The sequence below is a fragment of the Trichoderma asperellum genome, chromosome 7, assembly GCF_020647865.1.
Source record: "Trichoderma asperellum chromosome 7, complete sequence".
Classification (NCBI taxonomy): domain Eukaryota; kingdom Fungi; phylum Ascomycota; class Sordariomycetes; order Hypocreales; family Hypocreaceae; genus Trichoderma; species Trichoderma asperellum.
Window position 1 is genome coordinate 92986 of NC_089421.1, and position 23532 is coordinate 116517.

Sequence of the window (23532 nt, forward strand, 5' to 3'; positions counted from 1 at the left end):
ACAACAACATAAAACTTATCGACTACGAAATAGCATCAATCGATTATAGTAGACCAATTAAATTTTGTAATACAGCGCTTATTCATTGCACCATAGCATGAGTTTATTATAATAGAGCACGTAGTATTAAAATTCAGCGATCATTTAGTGCAATATCACACATTATATAGCATATTATACAATATGTTATGTGATATAGTATAGAAAATATGATGAATTATAATAAAGACATCTGTAGTACATTGAAGTACTATAATGTACCTGGTTGAAATTGTAAAAGCTCCACTTCTTTTGATGCCCCTTACTCTTCAATGGATGCCTGATAACACTTTCCGTCCATGTCCCTTTGGTAACTACACGTAACAATCTCAGTCAAGACAAGACACAAACAAGACTTTTAACAACGCAAAATGGACCTCGATTTGGAGTGGAAAAGCAACAAACCAGGGACACTGTCCAAGAGAGAGCCCGGTTCCAACACAGTCATATGCCCTGATACAGAAGAGAATGACAGCGAAGAGATTGTTTATCCTACGATTGGCAAGCACATTTTGGTATTGTTCGCTATCGCATTATCCATCTTTCTTGTCGCCCTCGACACCAGCATTGTCTCGACGGCCATCCCTCACATTACTGATGACTTTCACAGCCTGGACGACGTCGCTTGGTAAGACAATGAACGCACTTATACACTGTTTGATTCTGAAAATGTGAACGGTTATGCTAATCCAATCTATCTTGCCCACTTCAGGTATGGCAGTGGCTTCTTTATGACCACTGCCACTCTCCAACCCTTGTGGGGGAAAGCCTACAAGTTTTTCCCATCCAAGCCCGTGTACCTGCTATCCATTCTCATATTCGAGATCGGTAGTCTCATTTGCGCTGTTGCACCGACCTCCGCCGCCCTCATTATTGGCCGTGCCATAGCTGGAGTTGGTGGTGCAGGGGTTACCTCGGGATCAAACATCATCGTCGCCCAGAGCGCGCCACCGTCAAAGGTTCCTGCTCTGCTGGGCGTCATAGGAGCCACATTCGCCATTGCGAGTGTCATTGGCCCACTTCTCGGGGGCGCATTCACCGATAACGTCTCGTGGCGCTGGTGTTTTTATAGTAAGACTTCGCATCCACCCGTGCGGACAAAATCTGACTTGAGTTACTCAAAGTCAATCTTCCTATTGGTGGCCTCGCGGCCTTTGTTATCATAGTATTCTATTCAAGTCCAGCACACGCAAAACTCGTCCGTGCATCATGGAAAGAGAGGATTCTGCAGATGGATATCGGAGGCGTTATTGTCATGTTGGGAGCAGTTATCAGCTTCCTTCTTGCCTTACAGTGGGGAGGCGTCACAAAACTGTGGTCATCTGGCAGTGTGATTGGCACACTTGTCACTGCTGCTGTGCTTCTCGTCGTATTTATCGTGTTTCAATATCTCCTAGCCGAATCGGCCACCGTCAACCCACGCTTACTGAAGAACAAGTCTATAACCCTACTAATGATATTCACCGCGATCATCTCTGGAGGCTTCTTCATCCTGCTGTATTATTTACCCATCTACTTTCAAGTAGTGGCCGGAGTCAGCGCAGCACAATCTGGCATTCGAACCATTCCACTTGTCGCTGGGGCGTCAATCTTCGCAATTGTAGCGGGACTCATAGTTACGGCAACCAGCGAGTATCAGATAGTTGCTCTACTAGGCAGTGCGTTTGTTACAGCAGGAAGTGGTCTTACATACACTTTGAACACCGAAAGTAGTAGCAAGGAGTGGATTGGTTACCAGGTTTTGGTTGGGATAGGTTGTGGCCTCACTTTGCAAGTACGTCTCTCCCACCAAACTGCGCAACGAAGCCTTTGATAACACTATTTCAACAGCTAGCTGTGATGGTCGCCCAGGCCGTCGCCGACCCTACGGATTTGAGCACTGCGTCGGCAATGGCGCTATTCTTCCAGTTTCTTGGAGGTGCCATTTGGTTGTCAGTCAGCCAGTCTCTGTTCTCGAACAAATTAGTGCATTCCTTGGATAAAATCGAGTCAGTTGATGCAGCTGACTTGCTGGCTGCCGGTGCGACAGAGCTGCGGAACCGTCTGTCAGGACAAGATTTGATACATGCCATTGAGAGTTATATGTCTGCATTGAAGGATGCTTTTATACTCTCGATCGCTCTTGGAGGGGCTGCATTTGTCGTCACCATCTTTACGATGGTCTTCGATCGAAGAAGACTAGACAAGAGTAGGTAGTTTGTCCACGAACTGACCATCTCGTCGAGCTTTCATATATCAATTCTACCCTAGTAACAACATATCTCCATGACTGGTATTGTTTGCTCCGTGCAGCTAAATTCAGATTTCTGTGCGGAGCAACACATCAGCCAGGGTTCGCAGGCCCAAAATTGTCATATGCCACGGCCCATTCAGCAGCACGGTCCAGACAATCTTGGTACTGGTGTGATCGGTTCATCTATTATGCCTCAATATGGCTATCACAATATTTCATATATATTTAATCACATTTAATTACGTGTAATTAGTCAAATTAATATGTATCGTGATGAAAGAGAGCGCTTTCAAAACCTAGAAGCCCATCACAGGCGTGATGTCTGCGAACAACCACTAAACCTATATGGGTATATAACTTTATTGGAATAAGGTATTATGATGATTCATCAATTGCCAGAAATGGAAGTTATTTCAAGAGAGAGATAATTGAGACCGCAATGGCAGAGAGCTGCCCTGGGCCCACGGGAGGAATCTTCCAGAGGTTGATGTTGTAGCAACGGCTGATGATAACTGGGAATAAAGGTTCACAAAATACGTCCCAATAATTGGCAGGGTAAAAATAAGAATGAATTGATAAATAACTTTTCTAAAACTTATTTCTGGTAATAATTGTAAGAGGAACACTGCCAAACGTAAACGCCAGAAAATTCGCCATCTCAGCGTATACCCGACAACCCTCGTATGCAGCTGGAAAAAGTAATCCGCACCGGCAGGACACAAGTTATCAATAAGGTAGGTGAAAGCACTATGCCAGTGCTTATTGCCTAGACTGCTTTAACTAGTACGTGTATTTGCGTGTATGTATCATCAAACATGCCACGCTCCACTTGGATCGTGAGAGCAAAGGCGAGCCGACCCAAGTAGTACGACACAAGTTCTTTATAAAACTTGCCTAACATTGACATTATCACTAACAATATACGTGTTATTCTTTCTAAATTTGCTCGGTGCTTCAACTTGAATGGCCAAGATTTGGCAAGTCATAGTACAGTAGGTTAACCTTTATTCACTTCCAAACCACCAGGTTGTTGTTGAACGATAGTCGCCGAGAAATCGCGCAAAACGTACAATTGGTTGTAGAGTTCTCCGACGTCGCAGAAGTACCTAATAGTTCCCAGTTTGTGCTGGCTGAATAGTGCTTCTGAATTACCATCAGGTGCGTCCCCGACTGCTCGCTCTAGTGAATCCAGCGCCTGTCGAAGACAGCTTCGCTCGTACTCTGCCAAAGACGTCAAAGCTTGTTTCTTTGCTTCCAGATCGTTTGGATGCACTTTGTCAAATTCTGGGAAGCAGATAGAGTTGAGGTTACCCTCATCCTTGTCTCGAGCCACAGAACCCAGGTCGTTAAACATCCGGCACAACGTGCTCAAGTGTCGCTCTACGGCAGCAACTACGTATCTCTCCAAAGGGCTTGGGAAGGCATCAGCACCACTGCCAAAATTGCTCGAGATCCAGCAGCACGCCCATGCAAAAGGCAAAGCAACGCCAACGTGGTCGGCAGCTAGCGTTCGCACCCATTGAAAGAAAGGGAGCTCGCTATCGTAAGACTGGCCCTATATCTGGTATCAGCAAACATCGTGTATATAATAAACAGAAGGGAAGATTTTCAGCATCGCATACTCGGCTGTCCTGAAGCTGTCGAGAGAATCTAGCGTTATCTTCTGCCTGGGTTGCGTGTGCATGCAGATAATGTTTGAGCTCCCGCTCCATCCGTTTGTTGTCTTCAGGGCTTGCAGCACGAATACTCTCGTGCCCTAACACGTGGAGAGAAAAACGATAGAGCGGTTCATATACCGGTTCATATACCTATTTAGAGTCAGTGTATTGCAGACTGAATTAGTCGCTACCAGTATATACTTCTCCGTCGGGCACGTCATGTGCACCGTTTCCAATAGAGTTTTTATTTATATGATGTGCTGCTTTGTTTGTTGCAAGATCAATTAGTGAATGCAGAGCTTTCGGATTGTGTGAGAAAGCAGAAGCTGCCACTGATTCCATGAATTCATCAAGCTGGAAGCCCAACATAGAGATCATCATCATGTCGAACATGAAGGTAGTTGGAGCAAAATTCTTTGACAAATTATTGCATCCAATCCAAGTAAATGGGATGATGTCAAGATAAGAATCTTTGGTCATGTTGATGCTATCTCTTGGAAACACTCCAAGCCGTCGAGCCCGTATGAGTGGGACAAACAAGGCGGATTCAAGTAGAGAAGCCCATATCTGCCATTCTGGAACTTCCGAAAAGAGGGGAGTGCGCTGCAAGAGCGGCGTGAAGGACCTCAACTTTGATACGCGGTCGCCTAGGCCAACGAAGCGGCCAACGTCTCGTTTATTATTTTCCAAGGAAGTTGAGACTTTCAACGCAGCCAGTACATAAGCTTCGAACACAAATTGTACTGAATAACTAGTCTTCGAAGTCCAGTAGCGTTCGGGCAGCTTGGGGTTGCAACTATCCAAGAAAGCAGCCCCTTTTACGATGGCCTGCGTCATTCGAGAGCGTAAATCCCCGAGGAAGTACAAATGACGGCCTTCTGCCAAAGTGAGAATTGCGTAGGCTGTTTGCTCTGCCGAACCCTCCCAGGAACCATCTTCTCGCTGCTCAAAAAGCGTACGGGTGCAGGCTTGAAACAACGCTATGGATACTTTCAGGACTAGCTCCTCAGTGAGAAACTTGGTTGTTGAATCATCTAGATTTCGGAGTAACGCTGTGAATGCTTGAACCATGAGCATTGTTGGATAAAGATGGCTCAGATGCTGGGATTTGAGTTAGCATAGGTTTGTTTTACAAATTAATGGTTATACATGCCCATTTATCCCGAAACTGGCCCTCGTGATTCCACCAGTTCTCACAGACGAAGGTTGCCGCCTTACGAATCTGTGACGCATGTCGCAGTCCATCGTTCCATGACAAAAGGGCTAGGAGAACATGACAGTTCGAACTGATGCTGCGATCGCGCTCACCGCCAAATGTAGCAAATGCGTCTTCTTTCTCGAAGATCTTGATCATGACCTCAGGCGAGACGTCGATATCTTTTCCCAAGTTCTTTAAAACCCAGAGGCCTTTGGCGGTATCATCGACGTCAATAGCGCGCTATTACCAGTGTCAATTAGTGGGTTGGAATTATTGAGAATAGGTAAATCGTGTAAACGTACAGGCGCTAGAATAGTCAGTCTTCATGATACTCTATTCGGATTTTTTGGACATCTTACCAAAACCAATCACTCCACGATCCTGAGCAAAACCTCTCCTCACAATACTTACAATTTTGTCTACAGTAGGGCTGTCAGAAGCAGACATGTCGAATCCGGCATGCAAAAGTGTCGCCAGAACCCAGTTAAACTCGAAATAATGAATGGGAAATGTGCCGGCGACTCCCCCATCGCCATGGCCGGCCCCTGCCTTGACAACGTGTTGCATGTAACGCTCGGCTTCCTCATCCCAAGTGCTACAATACATAAGATAAGCGGCTGTAGAGGAGGGGGACGCCATCATAGATCCGTCAAATAGATGGTGACGAATCTTGTCGAAATCGATCTTACCAATGAAAGCTTCCAGCGAGTGCACAGCTGAAGAAGGGCGCTGTTCATATAACATTTCAGGGCTGAATCGGGAAAGTTTTGCCGCAGACATGCGTTCAAGGGTTTTCCTAGCCTCGAAATCAAAACATAGTGATTGGTCCGCCTGCTGAAGGTATTTGAGCAGCGCGGGCATGATCAACTCCACGCCAATATGGTTGGAGGTCAGTATATCATTCCATGTTGCGAGCTGGGCGCCGAGCGACTGGGCAGCCAATCGAATACGTGCTACCAGCTCGTTTTCGGAGTAGTCTGATATTTGCAATGGCTCTGCAGCATGCCGGCAAAGCGCAAGCAGAGCCGCAGATGTGTTAAGTATGCCTACTGTTTGGGATCTGACGTCGATACTCCAACTGCCGTCATCTGCCTGGTTTCGTAGCAAGTAATGAAAACACTCGGGGAAGAGCCATCGCTTCTTTCTGTCTGTCTCCTTAATAATCTACCAAGACTGTCAATTTATTTTCATTCCAGCAGGAAATAGCGTCTTAAAAAGTAGCTTGAAGGGGGGTGAGGTTATTATATATACATGTATATATATGTATATATAGGTATATATGTTGGAACAAGTCGCCTTCAGCCGCTATAAGAGATGAATACTGACCATTGCAGCCCAAGCGGTGTCGTATATTTGACAGCTCGCAGACGAGAATCCATAATTGTCGTCGAAGCAAGCCAACATTCGTTGGACGAGTGAATCTGCCAAAGCTGAGATTTCACCAATGACATGGCTTTCGGTATGTCTGTTGTGGGTGGTTGGTTTGCCTAGCTTATTTCGAGTAGCCTTTTCGTCATGCATTGTGGCTTCTAGGCAGTAAAGGATAATGTATATTGATGATTAATCGACAAATTATATGCAGTGGCCACAATTCTTCAATGCGAAAGCGGCAAGCCCTCAAGGCAATAAATATAAGCAAATCGCAATAATGCCCATGGTGGGCAAAGTGGCTCCATCGCCCACCCGCCGTGCAGCTCGTGCCATCGCTCCGTGCGGCAGTGGAACCACCCCCCCTGCGACACGGTCTACAATGGGTGAAAGAACGACAACTATTCGACGAGGGACACGTTGAAGTTATGACATATTTTTTGAGCAGCTATTATGACGGGCCTAATATATTTTAAAATAGCCTATCGAGGACCTAATATTTTTTAACAAGTACATACAACTCTTTTCAATCCAGAAATTGCCCATTTACTCTTTTGTTATCGAATTAAAACACGATGTCGTCTGTCACTTTCGATCTAACCCGCTTCCCTATACCCAACAAACTGTTTATTGGTGGAAAGTGGGTCGACAGCGTAACCAACAACACTCAAAGCTTGACATCTGCTGTCAACGATGAAGTGATATGCAAGGGTATGGTAGAAGATGTGTCCAGCGCCGGTGTTAAATGGCAATGTCTAATAGGGGTTGCACTAGATCTACAATGGGCAGATACAAAGGACGTAGATATTGCTGTTGAAAGTGCTGCTGAAGGCTATCAAGCATGGCAGGCTCTCAGCAAGGTGAGACCAAAGTCAAATCCAAGCTAAATATTATTCGCTGATATGTCTTGTCTTCATTTATTAAAGCGCGAGCGACGAGACGCACTTACTAGATATGCCCAATTAATCAAAGATCGCGCTGAAGAGATTTACTGGCTCGAGGCTGTTCTCACGGGCAAGGCAAAGTCTTTTATTACGTTCGAGGTTGATGCAGCAGTTGAAGCTTTTATCTGCAAGTATCCCTCCTTTTATTTCAACCTCATGCTGTGTAGTAATGACAAAGATATCTGTTGCCAGATTTTGCTGGCTTGATCAACTCTTTCCATAGCCAGGCTGTTAGCTACGGTGACGATCACGTTCAAGTAAGTCTCCACGTTATTCTCCCTCGGACTGTTGCGCTGAGCTCTCCTGGATGGTAGAGCTTGATTCGGGAGAAGCCAGCCAGAAGGGCTCCCGTAAACTCGCTTGTTTACCATATTGACTTTGCCTCAAGTACACTACTTACTCCCCTTATGGGGTCTGCGCTGCTATCGTTCCATTCAATGGGCCACTAGTCTGCTATGCCCTGAAAGCTGCATCAGCGCTCGCGGCCGGCAACTCTCTCATTGTCAAGGCTAGCGAACTCAATCCTTTCTCCACCCTGTTCATTGTTTCACTGGCCATCGAGGCTGGCATTCCACCAGGTGTCATCAACTGCATTACGGGAGATGGAGCTGCTGGTAGTGCTCTAGCGGCTCATATGAAAATTCGAAAAATCAGCTTCACTGGCAGCCTTACGGTAGCGCGAAAAGTCCAGGTCGCTGCGGCGCAGTCCAATCTCAAGAGCGTTACACTAGAATTGGGTGGAAAGTCACCCGTCATAGTCTACCCGGACGCAAATCTCGATAAAGCAACTGAATTTTGTTGTCATTTTTTGATGCTGAATGGTCAAGGATGTATGCTGGGTACCAGGGTGTATCTGCACGAGAGCATTTTTGATGAAATGATGCCCAAGATTGAAGCAACTATGCAAGCCTATGAAAACAACCTCGGGTCCAATCCACTGGATCAAACCACGTGGAGTTCACCAATGTTTCACCGACGCCAGCGGGAAAGTGTATTAAAATTCATTGAAGATGGGAAGAAAGAGGCGAAACTAGTGCGTGGCGGCGATATTGTGGAGGGGAAGGGGTGTTATATCCGACCAGCGATTTTTACGGACCCGTCCCCGAACGCTAGAGTACTAAAAGAAGAGATCTTTGGGCCCGTGGTGGTAGTTTGCAAGTTCAAAGACGACGACGAAATTATCAGCCTAGCCAACGATACAGAGTACGGATTGGGTGCATACATATGGACGAGAGACATCGGGAGGGCCCTTCGACTTAGCAATAAGATTGAAGCTGGCATGATCGGCATCAACGGATTGCCTTGGGCTCCAAACACGACTTTCGGCGGCTGGAAACGTAAGTTATACGCATTTCCCACCTCCCCCCCCCCCCCCCCCTAAAAAAAAAAAAAAAAGAAAGAAAAAAAAAAGGTCCTCTTTCTTTCCTAACTAATGGCAATGCAGAAAGCGGTACAGGTGTCGAAAATGGAACGCTCGGAATGTTAGACTGGACTCAGCATAAGAGCATTAAGATACAGGTTGAATAGTAAGAGATGACCCAGTTACACATTTGATATTATTAGAAATGCAGCAGAGCAAGCAGGTTGCAACTACGCAGACCAGCAAGACAATTTGCGGGTTCTTGTTCTTCCTCAACGACTCGTATTCTGTGTTCCGCTGGGACGGGTGGCTGATCCCTGATTTGCAAAATGACTGGATCATTGAAAATACTCGATAAACTCGAATTTATCATATTCCTTCCTTTCAAACCGTTCCAAATCCTTCCTACAAACAGAGTAACTTCTGCCTAGTGCTTATGCCTAATCCAGCTTGGCCGATATGCAGGAGCATTCCATACTACAAGCGCATCCTGCATATATCTGCGGGGAAGTGAAACGAAGCGAAGTACCTGCCATTTGATAGGTTATTCCGGCATCAGATAGCCGAGGTTCCCTGGTATGTACTAATGCAATCCATCTTGGAGTTAGATGAACGGGGATAACCAGTAGATGAGGTTTAGAAGAAGGGTAGGTGGCTGTAAAAGATATAAAAAAGAAAAGACTCCACCTATGTCAGTCACATGGGAAACGTCGTTTCAGAATGTCGTTTCCGCCAATGGTCTCTTAGGTTATCAAGACGACTGAACACCTTGCCGCAACACTTGCAGGAAAGCGCTGGGAAATGAGATCTTTCGTGTCGATCTCTATCTTTCCTTGTCGCAAACCCACTGTAGCCACTTCCCGAGACCGTCAAAGAGTTCATTTCGCATAGAGAACATTCAGATATTCTGCAAAAGTACTTTCTAAAATGTGAACGGTAGTGCTTCTCTAAATCGCATTTCCTTGTGTATAGCACCTTCGACTGACACGCCGGATGAGGGCATTTTAGCGATGTGGTTGGCGCAGAACTCGGCACAGGATTACAATGTAAGGGTCTGTAGAAATGTTCGAGGGTAGTGTTTGACTTGTCGTCCAGAATTGGTTGCCTTCCTTTTGAAATATCCATACCGATCATCATTGTTGCCTCCCTCCTTGTGCCAATCTGTGGTCGTGGTTGTGTAGAGAGCACAATACTTTGGTAAGGTGGTAATGCTTCAACATAACATTCCAACGTGGTATCTTCCGGCGCCATCCTAGACGCTTCGCCTTGCATAATCAGGCCTAGATATGCTGGGCTGTTGGGGGTCGAAAACCAATTGAACGTAGTTGCTGAGCTGCAGTCAATGTTCTCGGCCCAGGCTGTGCTATTCAAGTCTTCAACAAAGTTACACGCTGGCAGTGTTCCTATGCTTTTTGCTGTCAAATTTGACACAGCTTCGGGTAGGTCGCTACCTCTGAAAAAACCTGCTAAGGTACTATGTTAGGAGCTAAAAGATTGGAGTGCCGCAGGGATCTCACTGTCGCCTTCAAGATTTGAAGTTGATAGCACGGTAGGAAAGCTTGACGCATAAATCGCATTATGAGGACTCCTCATGTACCCTCTGCCTTCTAAACCATGAGGAGAGGTTGCCAGCTTATTGCATTGTTTAGATGCATAATCATTAGGATATTTTCCCATGTTGAATAGCCATGAAGGAAAATTTTCAAGTCGAGCTTTGCTTCTGTAAATGGAAGAAAACTGCGACAGGAGCGGGCGGAAGATCCAGTTGTTGGACCGCTTCTGTAAATAGAGGGAGCCGGCAGCAACAGTGGAGACGAGATCTCAGCCGGTCGTTGGGCCGCTTCTTACAGAGATGGCGACAGCAGTAGGAGCGAGATCCCAACCAGTTGCTGGGCCCATTGCATTGCAAAAGGATTGCAAATTCGTTATCAAGTCCAAGAAAGTAAAACTAATTATCACTTGACATTAACACTGCTGTACTAATAAAGAAAATAAAAAATAAACCAGTAAACAAAATAAATTTAATATTAATTTAATAATTTTTATAACAAAGTATATATAACTATATTTTGTTAACCTATATTTATTATACTTGTGTTTTATAAAGTATATACATTGTTGTTTACACAATCCCTTTATTAAATTAAGCCTACTTCGGAATACTCTGTAGTTACTTTAAACCCACTAGGCCTATTTCATTACTCGGCTAAAGAAAATTGATTGCATTCGTTTTTAGCACTGATAAACAAGTTTACAATCCTGGTTGCAACAAACCATGGAGTGGGGCCAAGCGGGGCGATCGAGTGAAATGCAGGATCAAACATCCAAAAAGGAATTTCATACCACGAGTCGGGGATTCTTCAAGGCAGCATGGAAGAGGGAAAGAGGGCATACGCCAGAATGCAAGAGTATTGGTGGAGCTCGCGCAGAAGTTGCTCCTATGGAGGGATTAGACATCGATGATATCATAAGAGAGCATGGCCGTCTTGTGGACTGTATACTGTTAGCTTATCTCTAGGCATTATATCTTTCGTATTCTCACCACTAAAAACTGTTTCTTGGAGATGCAGCCAAGTGAATTCCTACGACTGTCGCCCAATAAGCACTTGACCGTATCGATAGATTTCTTCTTCTCTGTGTTTGTCTAACTGTCTCTTTTCTCCTCGGACTGCCGGAGAAACACACGTCCGAGCCCGTTTTTCCAACGTTATTAAACGGAACGCCAGGATGCTTAAGGAAATCCTACAGCAATCGTAATAGCAAGAGCTCTGCCATTATATCTCGTAACAACTGATAACCATTTAACGACCCTTATTAACTCTCATTGTTCAACAAGTGTGGGCTCGGTATGCGGGGGGGCCATATGAATTTATCTCGAAATAGGCTTCTGCTCCGTGATCTATTCTAAGCCTCAGCTACATGCATTGAACACTACATTGTGTGCCGTTCGAACAAAGCACGGCAACGATCCATCTGTATTTTCAATAATATAAAACGGAATCATTGAACCGTGTAGCATTACAAAATGGGGGCCTTGCAGCGGTATAGGGTGGGGGCCTTGCAGTAGTGTGAGTAGCCTAGCAAGGACAGGAAGTTGTTATAGTACGGCTCTAGCGCAACTTTGTCTTAATGTAAGGCGAAGCGGAGCATCGGATCCTACTACATTGTAGTGCCTTATCTGCAAATACGCTTTTCTGAGAATAATTATAGTATAAGTAGAAACTGCAACTGGGCTGGAACTCTTCGACTCCATTTAGTTCAGTGAGCGATCCCTAACATCTTATTGGTGCAGCCAGAAAACTAAGACACCTTCACTCTTAAGTACTAAACTTCAAAGAGTTTCAGCGCTAAACGACATGCCCAAGGTGCAATTGAAGAAGAATGGCCCTTCTTCTCTGCGACAAGAAAGCCGCAAACAGCTGGTGGAGTCACTTCAAGCACTGCTTGCTAACGACGCTGTTAGTCTTGAAGTTCTGAAGTCTGGCTCTCCATGGCCAAGTGCGACAGAAATCGCCAGGTTGCAAAGGGAGAAAACCCATCACAAGTCGCCAACAGCTCTGCCGTCCTCCTCGGAAGAGACTGCTGTAACAGATACAGCCCTTGACACCTTCCGATTTCCAGTGGGTGTGGATCCTGACTGGCTTAAAAGCATTCTTCCTATTTTTCGAAACAATTCCAATCAACCAAATACATCCTTTTCTCCTACGAACTCCGGAAATACAAGCAGCAACCAAGATGGCAGCAGTGACAGTAATACAATCGACTACAGCCCGTTTTTGTCAGCAAGTCCCCTCGTACCATGGGATGCATTTTCTGAGCCTGGTCACTATCAACAAACACCCTACAGTACAACAGGTCTGCAAACCAGTCAGAGCGAAAGCTTTCTTGGTTCAAAGACATCAACAATAGAGAAAGTACTTCATCTCAACTCTCTCAAGTCCTCTCATTTTGAGTCAGGAGGAGGGCTCATTACACCACCTGCGCAATCCACGGAGCAGCCTTCCGATGGCGATGACGGCGGTCGTTGCAATTCCCCTAGCCCTGCACCATGCCGAAAGCGGCAGCGCGCTCATTATGCAATCGAGAAGCGATATAGAGCTGGTCTTCAGGAGCGTTTCGAAGCCCTTCGCGACTGTGTGGCATCAATGAGACAGGCTCAGCACGAACAGCATCCACGGGGAAGGAACAAGGATGAGATGGATGGAGATGAAGAAGCCAGCCCAAACGACGAGCCATCGCGAATGAATAAAGCTGAAGTACTGCATCAGGCAACCGTATGTATCCAGATGTTGCAAGAAGAGAATGAAGTGGTTATTGAGCAAATGAAGCTGTTAATAGAAAGATTACGCGCGGTAAAACTAGCGTTAGGGTAATTGTGAGTTCTTGCGAACGCAAATATCTGACAGTACCAGGGCAGCTGTAGCATGAGGTGGCTGGAAAGCTTTCACCATAGGAGATTTACAAATGCTTAGATAGAGAATAGCACTGATGTTATCTTGGTGGATAATACATGTGGCTTAGTAGGCATGGCCAGTTTTATTATAAAAACACTGACGTATATTTTAACATAGGAATTTTGCTAATAACACAAATCTTAAAAGAGATAGAATAAAACTTATTATCGAATACACTCCAAGACTGAAACACTCCTCCTGTTAGCAACTATTTCACTACAAAGACTGAGAGGTGGAGGCCAAAGAAATTCTACAGGTAATAGCGAACGTTGTGGCCCCTTGGGCGGCATTTGCTGGTAGCTTGACTCTCGCGACCCAATTCATCATCGCTTGCCCTGACAGTCGTCTCGACGCGTTACTCTCCCTCGCCTCTCAGTTCTTTCTGGCTAGTCTACTTGGCCTCCTTTTATTTTATCTCTCATTTTATGGTTTCCCGGAAGATATTCAAATTCAGTCATGTAGACAACGGGTTATTCTTGCACAGTTTGGACTTGAAGGGACCTTTCTATGTATCGCCTTCGTTGTCCTAGTAGTTGTGATAATGGTTTCAGGGATGACAGACATGGATCTAATGGGTCTACTGGTTATCCGCTTTCGTCTTATAAAACTGTCTATTTTCTGGCCGAGTGACCATGGAGTCCCGCAGCCTGTGGATGATGCCGACCTGACTCAGCCGCTAGCGGACGATCTGGGTCTTTTGTTCAAGATATTGCTCTCTCTCGTCTCCATTCTTGAACTTTTGGTGGCAATGGTGTTGCTAACTCTTGGTTCAAAAGCGGTTGCTGAAGCAAGTTTCCAACAGGGATGCACCCAGCAAAGGAACCCTACTCACTGGTTATACACGGATGGAGAGCCTAAATGACAATATCCAGGGAGCAAGATTGAGTGTTTAGCTGGGAGCAAAACTAATATTAGAGAGAATGTACCCTACCTTAAATGGCGTCTATTACGTGAGACCCGTTCGACATGCTTGAATCTCGACTTGTGAAGCGCGAATAAATACCCATGGAAACTTTTTCGAAGAAGGAGCACTCCGACCAATACCGTCTTGGCCCTCGATAATCATGCCTCCAGCCACAAGTAAAACCTCTACCACTTCGAAGTGGCCGTTCCTTACGGCAGCAGACAATGATGTAGAATAGCACCAGTCCTTAATGCCTAGATTAATTCGCCTATCGGGAAATAGCGCTTGAACAATATTGTTGTACTCATATCTGGAACGGAAGAATAATGCGGTATGATGATGATTGTCTGCCTTGCTAATTTCGACTCCCAGAGATGCTAGTAGTAGCCTGACTATTTCAATGTGTCTATTCCCTGATGCCTAATGCGATGGTGTCCCTTTGTTATTGGTTGCTTACACGATATCAGTTCCCTTCTTAATGAGTAGCTTAGCTACCTCGATGTGTACATTGTGCGATAGTGAATGCAATGGCATCTACCGGCCCTTACTTGCAACTGTAGTTTCAGCTCCCTTCCCAATGAGCCGCGTGGCTACCTCAATAAACTCATTCAGTAATGCCAAATGCAATGGTTCCCACCTGCCTTCATCTGTGAGTGTGACGCTAGCACCTTTCTCAAGGCGGATGACCTCACGCACAGTTTATCTAAAGCCACTGCCTGCAACGAGATGGAGTAGAAAAGAATTACGATAGAATTGTGACACAAACGGCTTCTCTTATAGCGCCCTTTAATTCATTCGAATCTATGCGATAATTATGTCAATGTCTAAGATTGATCCTACCTAGCCTGGCAAAGGAACTCCTAAGGAAGCAATAAACTGTCATGCCAAAAAAGATTCACTTCCGGGCTTCGAGTCGACACTCATGTGGTCGGTGATGTAATAAGCATAAGTTGAGTTGTGAATATGATAGTGTCGCAAATAAAGCCACACCGGCATATTCCATCCCGAGAAGATGAACGCCGAACATCAAGTTCTTGGAAGTTTACTATGACGTCCTTGACGTGGCCTGGGGTTGTGGCTATGGTGTGTTTAAATGCCTAGATTAATAGACGGGAAAGAATTGAAATTGTGGGATAGAATATAGCTGAAGAAAAAAAAAAGAGGTAGAATAGTATTGTTGCTGTAGCATTGGAATTATTATGAACTATAGCTATTATATTGGGAAAAGATATAGAAATGCATATGAGCAGCGAGCCATGTCCACAACACGCTATCAGTAGGGGAAACCGCAGTGTCGAATGGTTTTTTCTAGATGAATAACAGACTCGCTCCACTCTTCGTCGCCCCAGTGGTTGTGTATTCCACTATACTTACGAATTCGATCTTCGATCCCTGCGCCGATGCGAGGTCTTTGCTCTTCATAAGCATATTTGTTCGCCACGCGATCAGATATCGGATCGGATGCGACATCTACCACGCCGGCTAGCACAGCGCCTTTTGGGCAAGCGGCTCCCGCAGCGATGCTCACAGATTTGATACCGAGATTTATGCGATCTGCGTGTTTGTCCTTGTGTTGTGCCATATTCTATCTATAATGCATGATACCACCAAGTATGATGCCGGTGAGAATTCCTGAATAAGCAGCGTTATCTCTCCCAGCAGTTGCTGGAAAAGCCTGGCCAATCTCACGAAACACCTCTTGGAGATTAATTTTATGATCATGATCATGTGTCTCAACAATGAAAGTTGCGATAACCTGGCTGGCACGGAAGATAAACTTGCCCGCTCTTTTATCCTTTTAATATCATCGTCTGTAACATTTCCTGTCGGTGGAACGAATACCGCCAACCCCTGTCTCGCATCCTCCTGCGCCACTCGCTGCATGCAGCGGGTTGAGATGAATTGGCGAGAATGAAACAACTTGGATAGGGCAGAGATGGTTTTGTCAGTAGATTGATGGAAAAAGAGCGTCTGCAAATGTTACGACCTGGTCCCTTGTTGATTCCCTTATAGGCAGCTGGTTCCGTTACAGTAACTGCTACACCCTGCTGACAAGGGTTATAGTTAGCGCTGCAGGGAGCGTTTAAGTAATGCCTTGGGGGTTAAGACAGCTGTAGCTACAGGGGCTATAGAGCTTGGGATAAGCCCTAAAAGAATGGAGTATTATGTTACAACCTGGTTCTGTTACAGTAACTGCTATAATAGTGGTTATTGGCCTAATCATTTGCCTCGTTTGGCTTAACAGTATAACGGATAATTATACAAAAGCCTTATTGCGACAATTTGCTCTTGCAAGTAATAATCTAGCCGGGCTCACGGGATATCAGAAGAGATTGACCGAAAGTATGCAGAGGCTCTCTTGTAGCTGAGGGAGAGGTAAAATGAGACAGCTCCTATGTCCAGATAGGATAGTTTCTTCTGGTAGCGTGCGGGTACCGGTAATTTTAGAATGCCAACTTGTTTGGCAGAAGGTTTGCCACCTATAATGTCTAGCAACCAGCCCTAAAAAATTACAACGCTAGCACATTTGATGATGGCAAATTCCTGGTATGGGTCAAATTCGGGGACCGCCGCCAGGAACAGGCTAATGACTGATAGAATTTATAGATTTAAAGAAGGAATGCCACTCAACAAACGGAATCCCAACTTACGAAGCGACTACCCTTATATATTGCACCTCCGCCCTGCGAGCCGGTATTACTTGACAAAACACATGATGCTCGGTTTGTCGTGGTGGATGAGCGTAAACCACAATATCCAAAATGTCATTACCCCGCTCCAAGACCCTACCACCAACACCAACTTTGCCCGCCGCCATCGTCTTAGACTGCGTTAGCATCAACAACGCAGAGATATGGTATGCGGTATATGGGACACCATTGGACCCTGATAAGGCCCCAACGGTTTTTCTACATGGCGGAAAGATCAGCTCTCGTTGGTGGGGGCATCAAATTGAATACGTTGCTGAAGCAGGACACTCAGTCATTGCGATGGACACCCGGGGACATGGCAGATCAACAGATGGCCTTCAAGTGGCCTTTTCGTATGACCTCTTCGCCGATGATGTCGCTTCCTTACTTGACCATCTTCAAGTGCCTTCTGCCAACTTTGTCGGCTGGTCAGATGGGGCTAATACGTGCCTCGCTTTAGCAATGAGACACAAACACAAGATCAAGCGTATATTTGCCTTTGGTCCCAATTTCCAGCCAGACCAGGCAATACCTGATGCAGCTAAGACAGTCCCATTTGTCTCTGACCTTGTGAATCGGATGAAAGAAGAGTACCAATTGATTTCACCTACTCCAGAGAAGTTCGATAGCTTCAAGGCGAAGGCCATAGCAATGCAGGCAACTTCACCGACTTGGACCGAGGAAGATTTCGCCAGGATCGGCTTAAATTCTACAAATCGTCACCATAGCTTCCCTTTGTGGATTGTTACTGGCGACTCCGAGGAACTAATCCAGTGCTGGGTTGCAAAAAGGATCTCAGACAAGATTCAACGGTCGGTATACTTAGTACTGCCCAATGTCAGCCACTTTGCACCATTGCAGGATCCCGAGTCTTTCAACAATGCACTAAATCAGTGGTTATCCTGTTAAATGTTCAGTGACGTTGAGTGTTGGCCTTGTCGTATTGAATCACGGAATGTGGAGACTAGGATATTAAGATAGGGATGGGATAGCTAGTTATTATAGTCACTTGGAGATAGGGAATGTATATCTAGTATCGCGCATAATCACTGACAGAGTTTGCTGTAATGTGTATAGTTCCAAGATACCTTGGCTCTAGGTGGACAATGGGAACAATACTAGGGCGGCCTCAGTACGCCAACGACTACCGCATACTCTACGATCTTCACTAATGTTTCTCTAACTGTCATGATCTACACAACACATATCGACACGTTGATTCCGACGCGGACCATTACGATCACAAACGTACACACTGAAACGAGCACTGTGACCGACACATCACTCACAGCGGAGTTCGTCACTGTAAATGCCGCGGCGGTGCAGGGACGCGCTGTCTCAACACCTCTGTCGCAACGAATTACTCTGTCATATGGCTCGAATAAGATATCTAGCAGTTGTGCTTGTTTGACGATCCCTATCTCAACAACTTCCATGACGGCGACAGCAAGAACAATTACAGTCACAGAAACAGACCAACGAACAACGACGGCGCCTGAGGCTACACACACTCTTATTTCTTATCAAACCACAACTCTTCCAGAGGTTGTGGAGACTACGACGATTGACAGCACGACTGTTGTTCCGACGACTACTACTTAAGCATCAGTGGTAACATCTACATTCACAACCATCGCCTCTGCCTCTCTAACAGGATACTTTTACATACGAAACCTGCGCCCGGCAGCCGACAACTTGTTCACGGGCAATTTCCTCCTGAACCGCGATTTTAGCTCTGCCAATAAGGTTCAGGGTGCCCCAATTTCAGGAACCAATACCACAGCTCCTTGTATGGGTCTCACTCCCGAGGGTTACCTGACGATCATGAAATGCCGAGTAGCTGCCTCAGCCGTTACTGGAACAGAATACCAGACTTGAGTCGCTTTCGTTCACAACAATGTGAACAGCGTGGCCCTTACTTTCGATAAACTAGCCAACATCAAGGCATGCTCAACCTGCCGGCCACTGAAGTTTGAAATCAGCCAAGAGTCCGACGGGACGTATATTAATTTGGCCGATGAGGGAGCAAGAGCAATCTATATTTGCGGTCCTAATTCGAGCGCTGGCATCAGCTTTTATGCATTTTGGACTGCTCTCACAGGGCTTCCAACAACGAGTTGTTTCTTGCAGCGGATATATGAGTCTAAGAAAGGGATCACTGGACCGACATTTGGGACGCCGACTCGCGGATAATACAGGAGTTTTCAGCTTTATCGAATACCTAGTTTAGTGCTGTTACGAGAATATCCTCATCTTTGATATCTAATACATCATATCTAGTGGGCAATTGTAGTTTAGTATATATAGTTCTCTATTGATTGATATGGTTACTGGAAGCTGTTTTATGATAGTAGCTGTAGTTACCACCTGGTGAGAGTTCTTCGTCCCATGCTTGCCACACCCTACAGAACTTCTGAGTTGTCGAAAATTGGAAAGTGGTTCGAAAGCTACTTGAGGCATTGCTTTGCGAAAGCTGGAGTTTGTTCTGATTCAGACGGCTCGCGAAGACTGCTCCCTGGTGTATTACGAAACAAAAGCTCAATAAACTAATCTGTGGCCGCTGAAATGGATGAAGAGCTAAAGTCAAATTATATAGCCATTTGAGGGGAGATTGCATGAGACATGACGGTATTCGCGCACGCGAAGCGTCGATATCAAGTATCTGGAGCTGTCAGATATAAGTAGCAAAGAGTTGCTTACCTGAATCTCTTTGTATAAGAGTTTTAGAGGGCTCTCTATAGTCTTTTGATAGATTTCCAAGTCGATAGCCTAAAGCCGGTAGATAAATACGGACTTAGGAAGTGCTAAATGTAAATTCTTGTGAAAAAAAAAAAAAAAAAAGTCAACGTCACTGCTAGCAGCACAAGCTAGCTAGCGCCGTAGTATGCCTTACTCTCCCACAATCCAAGATTTGTGTAGTGTATCTCAAGTAATGAAAGTTTGTCCTATTGTATCTCTTGGTATCGCAAATAGATTTGAGGAGGGAGCGGCAATCGATACTGAGTACCATTTCTTGTACATCGCGGCACAGATTGCCAGCTGTTCATCCTTGTTAGGAATTCACACTGGGTGGTATCTATTCAACGCTTCCTTTCTAAATCCTCTGGTAGTTTCAGACACTGGAGTATGTCAAGTATCTCATTCTAGTGAGATACCGGAAATTTATGATAAATATCCAATGAGTGGCGTTACAACTCAACAGATATTGAACTGATACATTAAAAAAAAAAAAAAAAAAAGCTTTGGCAGATTTTGAGAAGATTCCAGCTGTAATCCTGCTAACTACCTTAAAGGTACGGCTTTGATTCCATATGAGAGAGAAAGACGCCTGCATAACCACCGCTAACAGTAGCCCTATTGATGAGCGCCAAAACCGATTTGGCACTGTCTTCTGGCTTCGTAGGCCCTTCGAAGGTGGGTGAATACTGCTTAAATTTCTCAAACATAGCTACAGCCAACTGTCCCTCCTCCTCTGTCTCTATCAAAACGTTAGCAAAAAGCATTCTACTTCATTTTTTCAAGACAACTACACACTAATATTAAGACTGCCGGTGTCTACGGCACCAGGGCAAATTGCCATGCAGAGGACTCCTTTCTCACGGTACAAGGCGCTGAACTTGGCTACAGCCATATTCAGAGCTGCCTTGCTCATTGCATAGGATGTGGCTTGGTAGATATCAGCCTTGAGAGTCATCTCAGGGTCCGACATACCCGTGGAGATAGCAATTACTTTCTTTGCCTGGCCTTTCAATATCAAGGGCATGAAAGTATTGAAAAGATGAATAGCGCCGATAGTATTGACTCGGAAGTGGTCAATAACATCTTGTTCAAGACCCTTTGGATCGCGGCTCCTATTCAAGAGTTAATGTCAAATCAATTATCTCATCTATCTTTGTCACCCCGCGCAGAACTTACAGAGTATCAAAGCTAACTAACGCAGTCTTGGATTGGAGTGCAGCATTGGCTATAACATAATCGAGGGCCCCATTAGTTTTCTCAGAAACATATTGAGCTGCTCTCTACGAAACCTCTCGGTTAGTTTTGACTTCAATTTCGGTCATATATTTATTAGCTTACCTCCAATGCCAATGAGTCCGTGGTGTCGGCCTGAATGATGTGAATATTTTTCCTGCCGATTTCAGCGGTTACTTTGGACTCGACAGCTGCTTTGTCACGAACGAGGCCGAAGATGGTGTTGGCTGGGTTTTCGGAGAGCTGGCGGATGAACTCGAACTAGACGATGGAGTGCATATATTAGTTACACGTTCTTGTGTATATAGCAGTGCTAAAAGCTTACGCCGAGTCCGCGTGAGACTCCAGTAATCACCCAGGAAGACATTGCAATAGTTTATCAATTTATAAAGAGTGAAATGAGGATTGTAAGATTACTTTGAGAGTTGATGGACTCAAAATGCCAGTAGTATTGCATATATTTATATATCGACCTTGAGACTCGTCCGCTTGTTTTCCCTGATTTCAAATCTATCTTAATGCCAATACATGGTGTGCTTCCTGGGAAGATCCACTTTGGATTGCCAAGGCGCAAAAAAGTTGCCAATTTTCTCAAAGCGGAAAGAGAGGTGAGTGGTGTATTAGTAATTAGAACTGCGATCAGTCCCATTACAGCGCGTGTTAGAAAAGAGGAAACATAGCAACTCGTTTGCTTTTATCTCTCAACATAAACAGGAAAGAAATCAATCAGTCCACAATGCTTTCGAATGAGTGCTGGACTTGTAAAGGTACTGTCCCCTGTGTTGTTTGAGGAAGTGCACTGCTTACTTATTCAAGCACTGCAGATTCCAGAGCCATTTGTAACCGCGCACGCCCACGTTGCTCCAGGTGCACCAAGTCTAATGTCGGTATGGGTTGCGATTGTCGTGGCCGAAGACTACCAACACGAAGCGAAGCTTAGTCCATTCTCTTCAAGATAGATTTGGGACTGCAAAAAGTGTCTCCCAGATTTCCTTTGTAAATACGACAGCATGGGATATCCAGCTCCACTATTTCCTACGGATGAATCAAGGTTGACTCTCTCATAGAATCGGTCTATTAAGCACCCAATTAATACTCCAAATATAGGGCTTGCTAATCATGAGAGATTGGTTTTCCAAAGAGTCGATCCACCGATGGTGCTATCATGGCTCCCAATCAAACTAGCTTATGAAGAAAGAGAACTGCTTGACCACTGTAAGTTTAAGACTTATATCGTAGAATATGACCAAACTAATTATTGTAGTCATCTATACGGCGTCTTCCACATTGGCTATTTTTGAACCTGACAAGAACGAGTTTTTGGGTCTTTTAATGCGTCTAGCTCTTTCAGACAGCTCACAATCGTCGATGGCTGTGGTACAATCAGCGTTAGCGCTCTCATCGTTCCACCGCAATGGTCTGCAAGCAGATGTTTACCGATTCAAAGCTCGCGCCCTCCGTACACTGATCACATCATGCATTCCCCGTATCGAAGTTCCCACGCTAGTTCAACATATTGCGGCTAGTATGATACTCTGCCACCTTGAGGTTTGTTCGAGATTTGATCTAAATTATTTTTGGAGCAACTGCTTACCATCGCTCAAGATGCTCGGGATGCCAAATGAAGTATCCTTGTGGTACTGTAAGTAGTTCTTAGTCTATTTGTTTCTACTTGAACGAGAACGATTTATTTGGTTTGCTGCATTAGTTCTTATTCTGCCTTGTTGTGAAATAGGTGGTCCGGTTCTTCAAGGGCACTTCTAAAGTAGATTCTGCATTCTAGGTCATTTAAGCGAAGCCAAATATTTAATCGACAACGCTTGCGTTAGTGGTCAACATTTTCAACATGAATTTTCCAGACTTCTAGGCTGGGTAGAGTATCATATGGTCATGGCCCGGTTCAGCATCCGACACTGGTATATGCACGAAGACCTTATTGAAGGAATTAAAAGTTCTGTGCATATGGACCAAGGCACTTGCCAGTTACGAAAGGTAAGGCGAAAGAGTGTTCAAACTCATGTCTACGTCATCATTTATCTAATACTAGGTAGATCAAAGATGTATCATACTGCTCACATGAAATTCTTCGATATTTGTATATTATATTCGAGACGATACGAAACCTGACAGATTCAATATACCACAGCGACGAATACGAAAATTTCTTGCGTTGCCTCGAAACGACGATAACTAATATTTCCCTATTCGCACCAGAAGATATATCGGATACCCTGCGCAGCGTGAGCACAGCCTGGGCGACTACAATAGAGCTGTTCAAACTAGCTGCTCTAATTTACCTTAAAAGGGCATCGCGGAACTTTTCAGGGACATCATCCCAAATCGATGCAATGGTTCAGAGGGCGTATGCATTTCTCGACGACTTGGAGGCTTTCAATCCGGTTTTTCCACTGCTGATTATTGGATGCGAGGCTCGGACGGATGAGCAGAGAATGAAAATCCTGGAGCATGTCGACAGAGCAATGAAGACTTCGAGTCTGATGAGCTTGCATGGACTACAAAACATTCTCCAGCAGATATGGATTCAGGACGACCTTGCTGTTGATTATGAGCTAGACTACTTGAATAAGTTGGATGCTGTAATAGCGTCTCACCAGATTATGCCAAGTTTTGTCTAATGTAGGAGGTTACCGGATTTGGAATACGATGGATAATAAGAAGTCTGTTTCTTGAAAATGTCAACTGATTTTTCGT

General features: G+C 45.0%; 7 protein-coding genes across 9 annotated transcripts; 5 read left to right on the plus strand and 2 right to left on the minus strand.

Moving 5' to 3' along the window:
- Nucleotides 1-379: 379 nt before the first annotated feature.
- On the plus strand, nucleotides 380-2559 carry TrAFT101_010789 (uncharacterized protein). Its single transcript, XM_066129065.1, has 4 exons — nucleotides 380-667; nucleotides 752-1110; nucleotides 1164-1813; nucleotides 1870-2559. The coding sequence occupies exons 1-4, from the start codon at nucleotides 411-413 to the stop codon at nucleotides 2233-2235; spliced, it is 1632 nt and encodes a 543-aa protein (XP_065985195.1). The 5' UTR covers nucleotides 380-410; the 3' UTR covers nucleotides 2236-2559.
- Nucleotides 2560-3166: 607 nt separating this feature from the next.
- TrAFT101_010790 (uncharacterized protein) lies at nucleotides 3167-6661 on the minus strand. The gene is made up of 6 exons (XM_066129066.1): nucleotides 6455-6661; nucleotides 5540-6292; nucleotides 5084-5368; nucleotides 4132-5031; nucleotides 3895-4080; nucleotides 3167-3827 (listed from the first exon to the last, which is right to left on the minus strand). Exons 1-6 carry the CDS (start codon nucleotides 6647-6649, stop codon nucleotides 3270-3272), a joined length of 2877 nt encoding a protein of 958 aa, XP_065985196.1. The 5' UTR covers nucleotides 6650-6661; the 3' UTR covers nucleotides 3167-3269.
- A 366-nt stretch (nucleotides 6662-7027) lies between these two features.
- TrAFT101_010791 (uncharacterized protein) lies at nucleotides 7028-9178 on the plus strand. Its single transcript, XM_024902082.2, has 6 exons — nucleotides 7028-7207; nucleotides 7271-7356; nucleotides 7423-7567; nucleotides 7633-7697; nucleotides 7829-8777; nucleotides 8885-9178. Exons 1-6 carry the CDS (start codon nucleotides 7072-7074, stop codon nucleotides 8965-8967), a joined length of 1464 nt encoding a protein of 487 aa, XP_024756732.1. The 5' UTR covers nucleotides 7028-7071; the 3' UTR covers nucleotides 8968-9178.
- Nucleotides 9179-12100: 2922 nt separating this feature from the next.
- TrAFT101_010792 (uncharacterized protein) lies at nucleotides 12101-13351 on the plus strand. The gene has a single exon (XM_024911056.2). The coding sequence runs from the start codon at nucleotides 12157-12159 to the stop codon at nucleotides 13171-13173; it is 1017 nt and encodes a 338-aa protein (XP_024756734.1). The 5' UTR covers nucleotides 12101-12156; the 3' UTR covers nucleotides 13174-13351.
- A 3435-nt stretch (nucleotides 13352-16786) lies between these two features.
- TrAFT101_010793 (uncharacterized protein) lies at nucleotides 16787-17977 on the plus strand. Of its 2 annotated transcripts, XM_066129067.1 has the most exons (2): nucleotides 16787-17201; nucleotides 17309-17890. In XM_066129067.1, exons 1-2 carry the CDS (start codon nucleotides 17018-17020, stop codon nucleotides 17755-17757), a joined length of 633 nt encoding a protein of 210 aa, XP_065985197.1. In that variant the 5' UTR covers nucleotides 16787-17017; the 3' UTR covers nucleotides 17758-17890. The 2 variants fall into 2 exon arrangements, with proteins under 2 accessions (XP_065985197.1, XP_024756736.1); XM_024908735.2 differs by having other exon boundaries at nucleotides 16787-17977.
- Nucleotides 17978-20093: 2116 nt separating this feature from the next.
- Nucleotides 20094-21187, minus strand: TrAFT101_010794 (uncharacterized protein; the record flags this gene model as incomplete). The annotated part of the gene is made up of 5 exons (XM_024911057.1): nucleotides 20094-20326; nucleotides 20383-20699; nucleotides 20764-20867; nucleotides 20926-21081; nucleotides 21146-21187. 5 exons carry the CDS (start codon nucleotides 21185-21187, stop codon nucleotides 20136-20138), a joined length of 810 nt encoding a protein of 269 aa, XP_024756737.1. The 3' UTR covers nucleotides 20094-20135.
- Nucleotides 21188-21541: 354 nt separating this feature from the next.
- Nucleotides 21542-23532, plus strand: TrAFT101_010795 (uncharacterized protein). Of its 2 annotated transcripts, XM_066129068.1 has the most exons (7): nucleotides 21542-21587; nucleotides 21645-21871; nucleotides 21928-22035; nucleotides 22085-22368; nucleotides 22426-22462; nucleotides 22604-22812; nucleotides 22872-23532. In XM_066129068.1, the coding sequence occupies exons 2-7, from the start codon at nucleotides 21862-21864 to the stop codon at nucleotides 23454-23456; spliced, it is 1233 nt and encodes a 410-aa protein (XP_065985198.1). In that variant the 5' UTR covers nucleotides 21542-21587; nucleotides 21645-21861; the 3' UTR covers nucleotides 23457-23532. The 2 variants fall into 2 exon arrangements, with proteins under 2 accessions (XP_065985198.1, XP_024756738.1); XM_024904362.2 differs by lacking the exon at nucleotides 21542-21587 and having other exon boundaries at nucleotides 21702-22035.

Coding starts and splice junctions, on each gene's coding strand:
- TrAFT101_010795 (XM_066129068.1), top strand. Junction 22,036..22,084: donor AAGAGAACTGCTTGACCACT/GTAAGTTTAAGA, acceptor TAATTATTGTAG/TCATCTATACGGCGTCTTCC. Junction 22,369..22,425: donor TGATACTCTGCCACCTTGAG/GTTTGTTCGAGA, acceptor CCATCGCTCAAG/ATGCTCGGGATGCCAAATGA.
- TrAFT101_010790 (XM_066129066.1), bottom strand. CDS start 6,649: ATGCATGACGAAAAGGCTACTCGAAATAAGCTAGGCAAACCAACCACC. Junction 5,369..5,539: donor GCCCTACTGTAGACAAAATT/GTAAGTATTGTG, acceptor CACTGGTAATAG/CGCGCTATTGACGTCGATGA. Junction 4,081..4,131: donor ATGACGTGCCCGACGGAGAA/GTATATACTGGT, acceptor GACTCTAAATAG/GTATATGAACCGGTATATGA.
- TrAFT101_010793 (XM_024908735.2), top strand. CDS start 16,921: ATGTCATTACCCCGCTCCAAGACCCTACCACCAACACCAACTTTGCCC.
- TrAFT101_010789 (XM_066129065.1), top strand. CDS start 411: ATGGACCTCGATTTGGAGTGGAAAAGCAACAAACCAGGGACACTGTCC. Junction 668..751: donor AGCCTGGACGACGTCGCTTG/GTAAGACAATGA, acceptor TGCCCACTTCAG/GTATGGCAGTGGCTTCTTTA. Junction 1,814..1,869: donor GTTGTGGCCTCACTTTGCAA/GTACGTCTCTCC, acceptor CTATTTCAACAG/CTAGCTGTGATGGTCGCCCA.
- TrAFT101_010791 (XM_024902082.2), top strand. CDS start 7,072: ATGTCGTCTGTCACTTTCGATCTAACCCGCTTCCCTATACCCAACAAA. Junction 7,208..7,270: donor CGATGAAGTGATATGCAAGG/GTATGGTAGAAG, acceptor GGGTTGCACTAG/ATCTACAATGGGCAGATACA. Junction 7,698..7,828: donor ACGGTGACGATCACGTTCAA/GTAAGTCTCCAC, acceptor CTTTGCCTCAAG/TACACTACTTACTCCCCTTA.
- TrAFT101_010792 (XM_024911056.2), top strand. CDS start 12,157: ATGCCCAAGGTGCAATTGAAGAAGAATGGCCCTTCTTCTCTGCGACAA.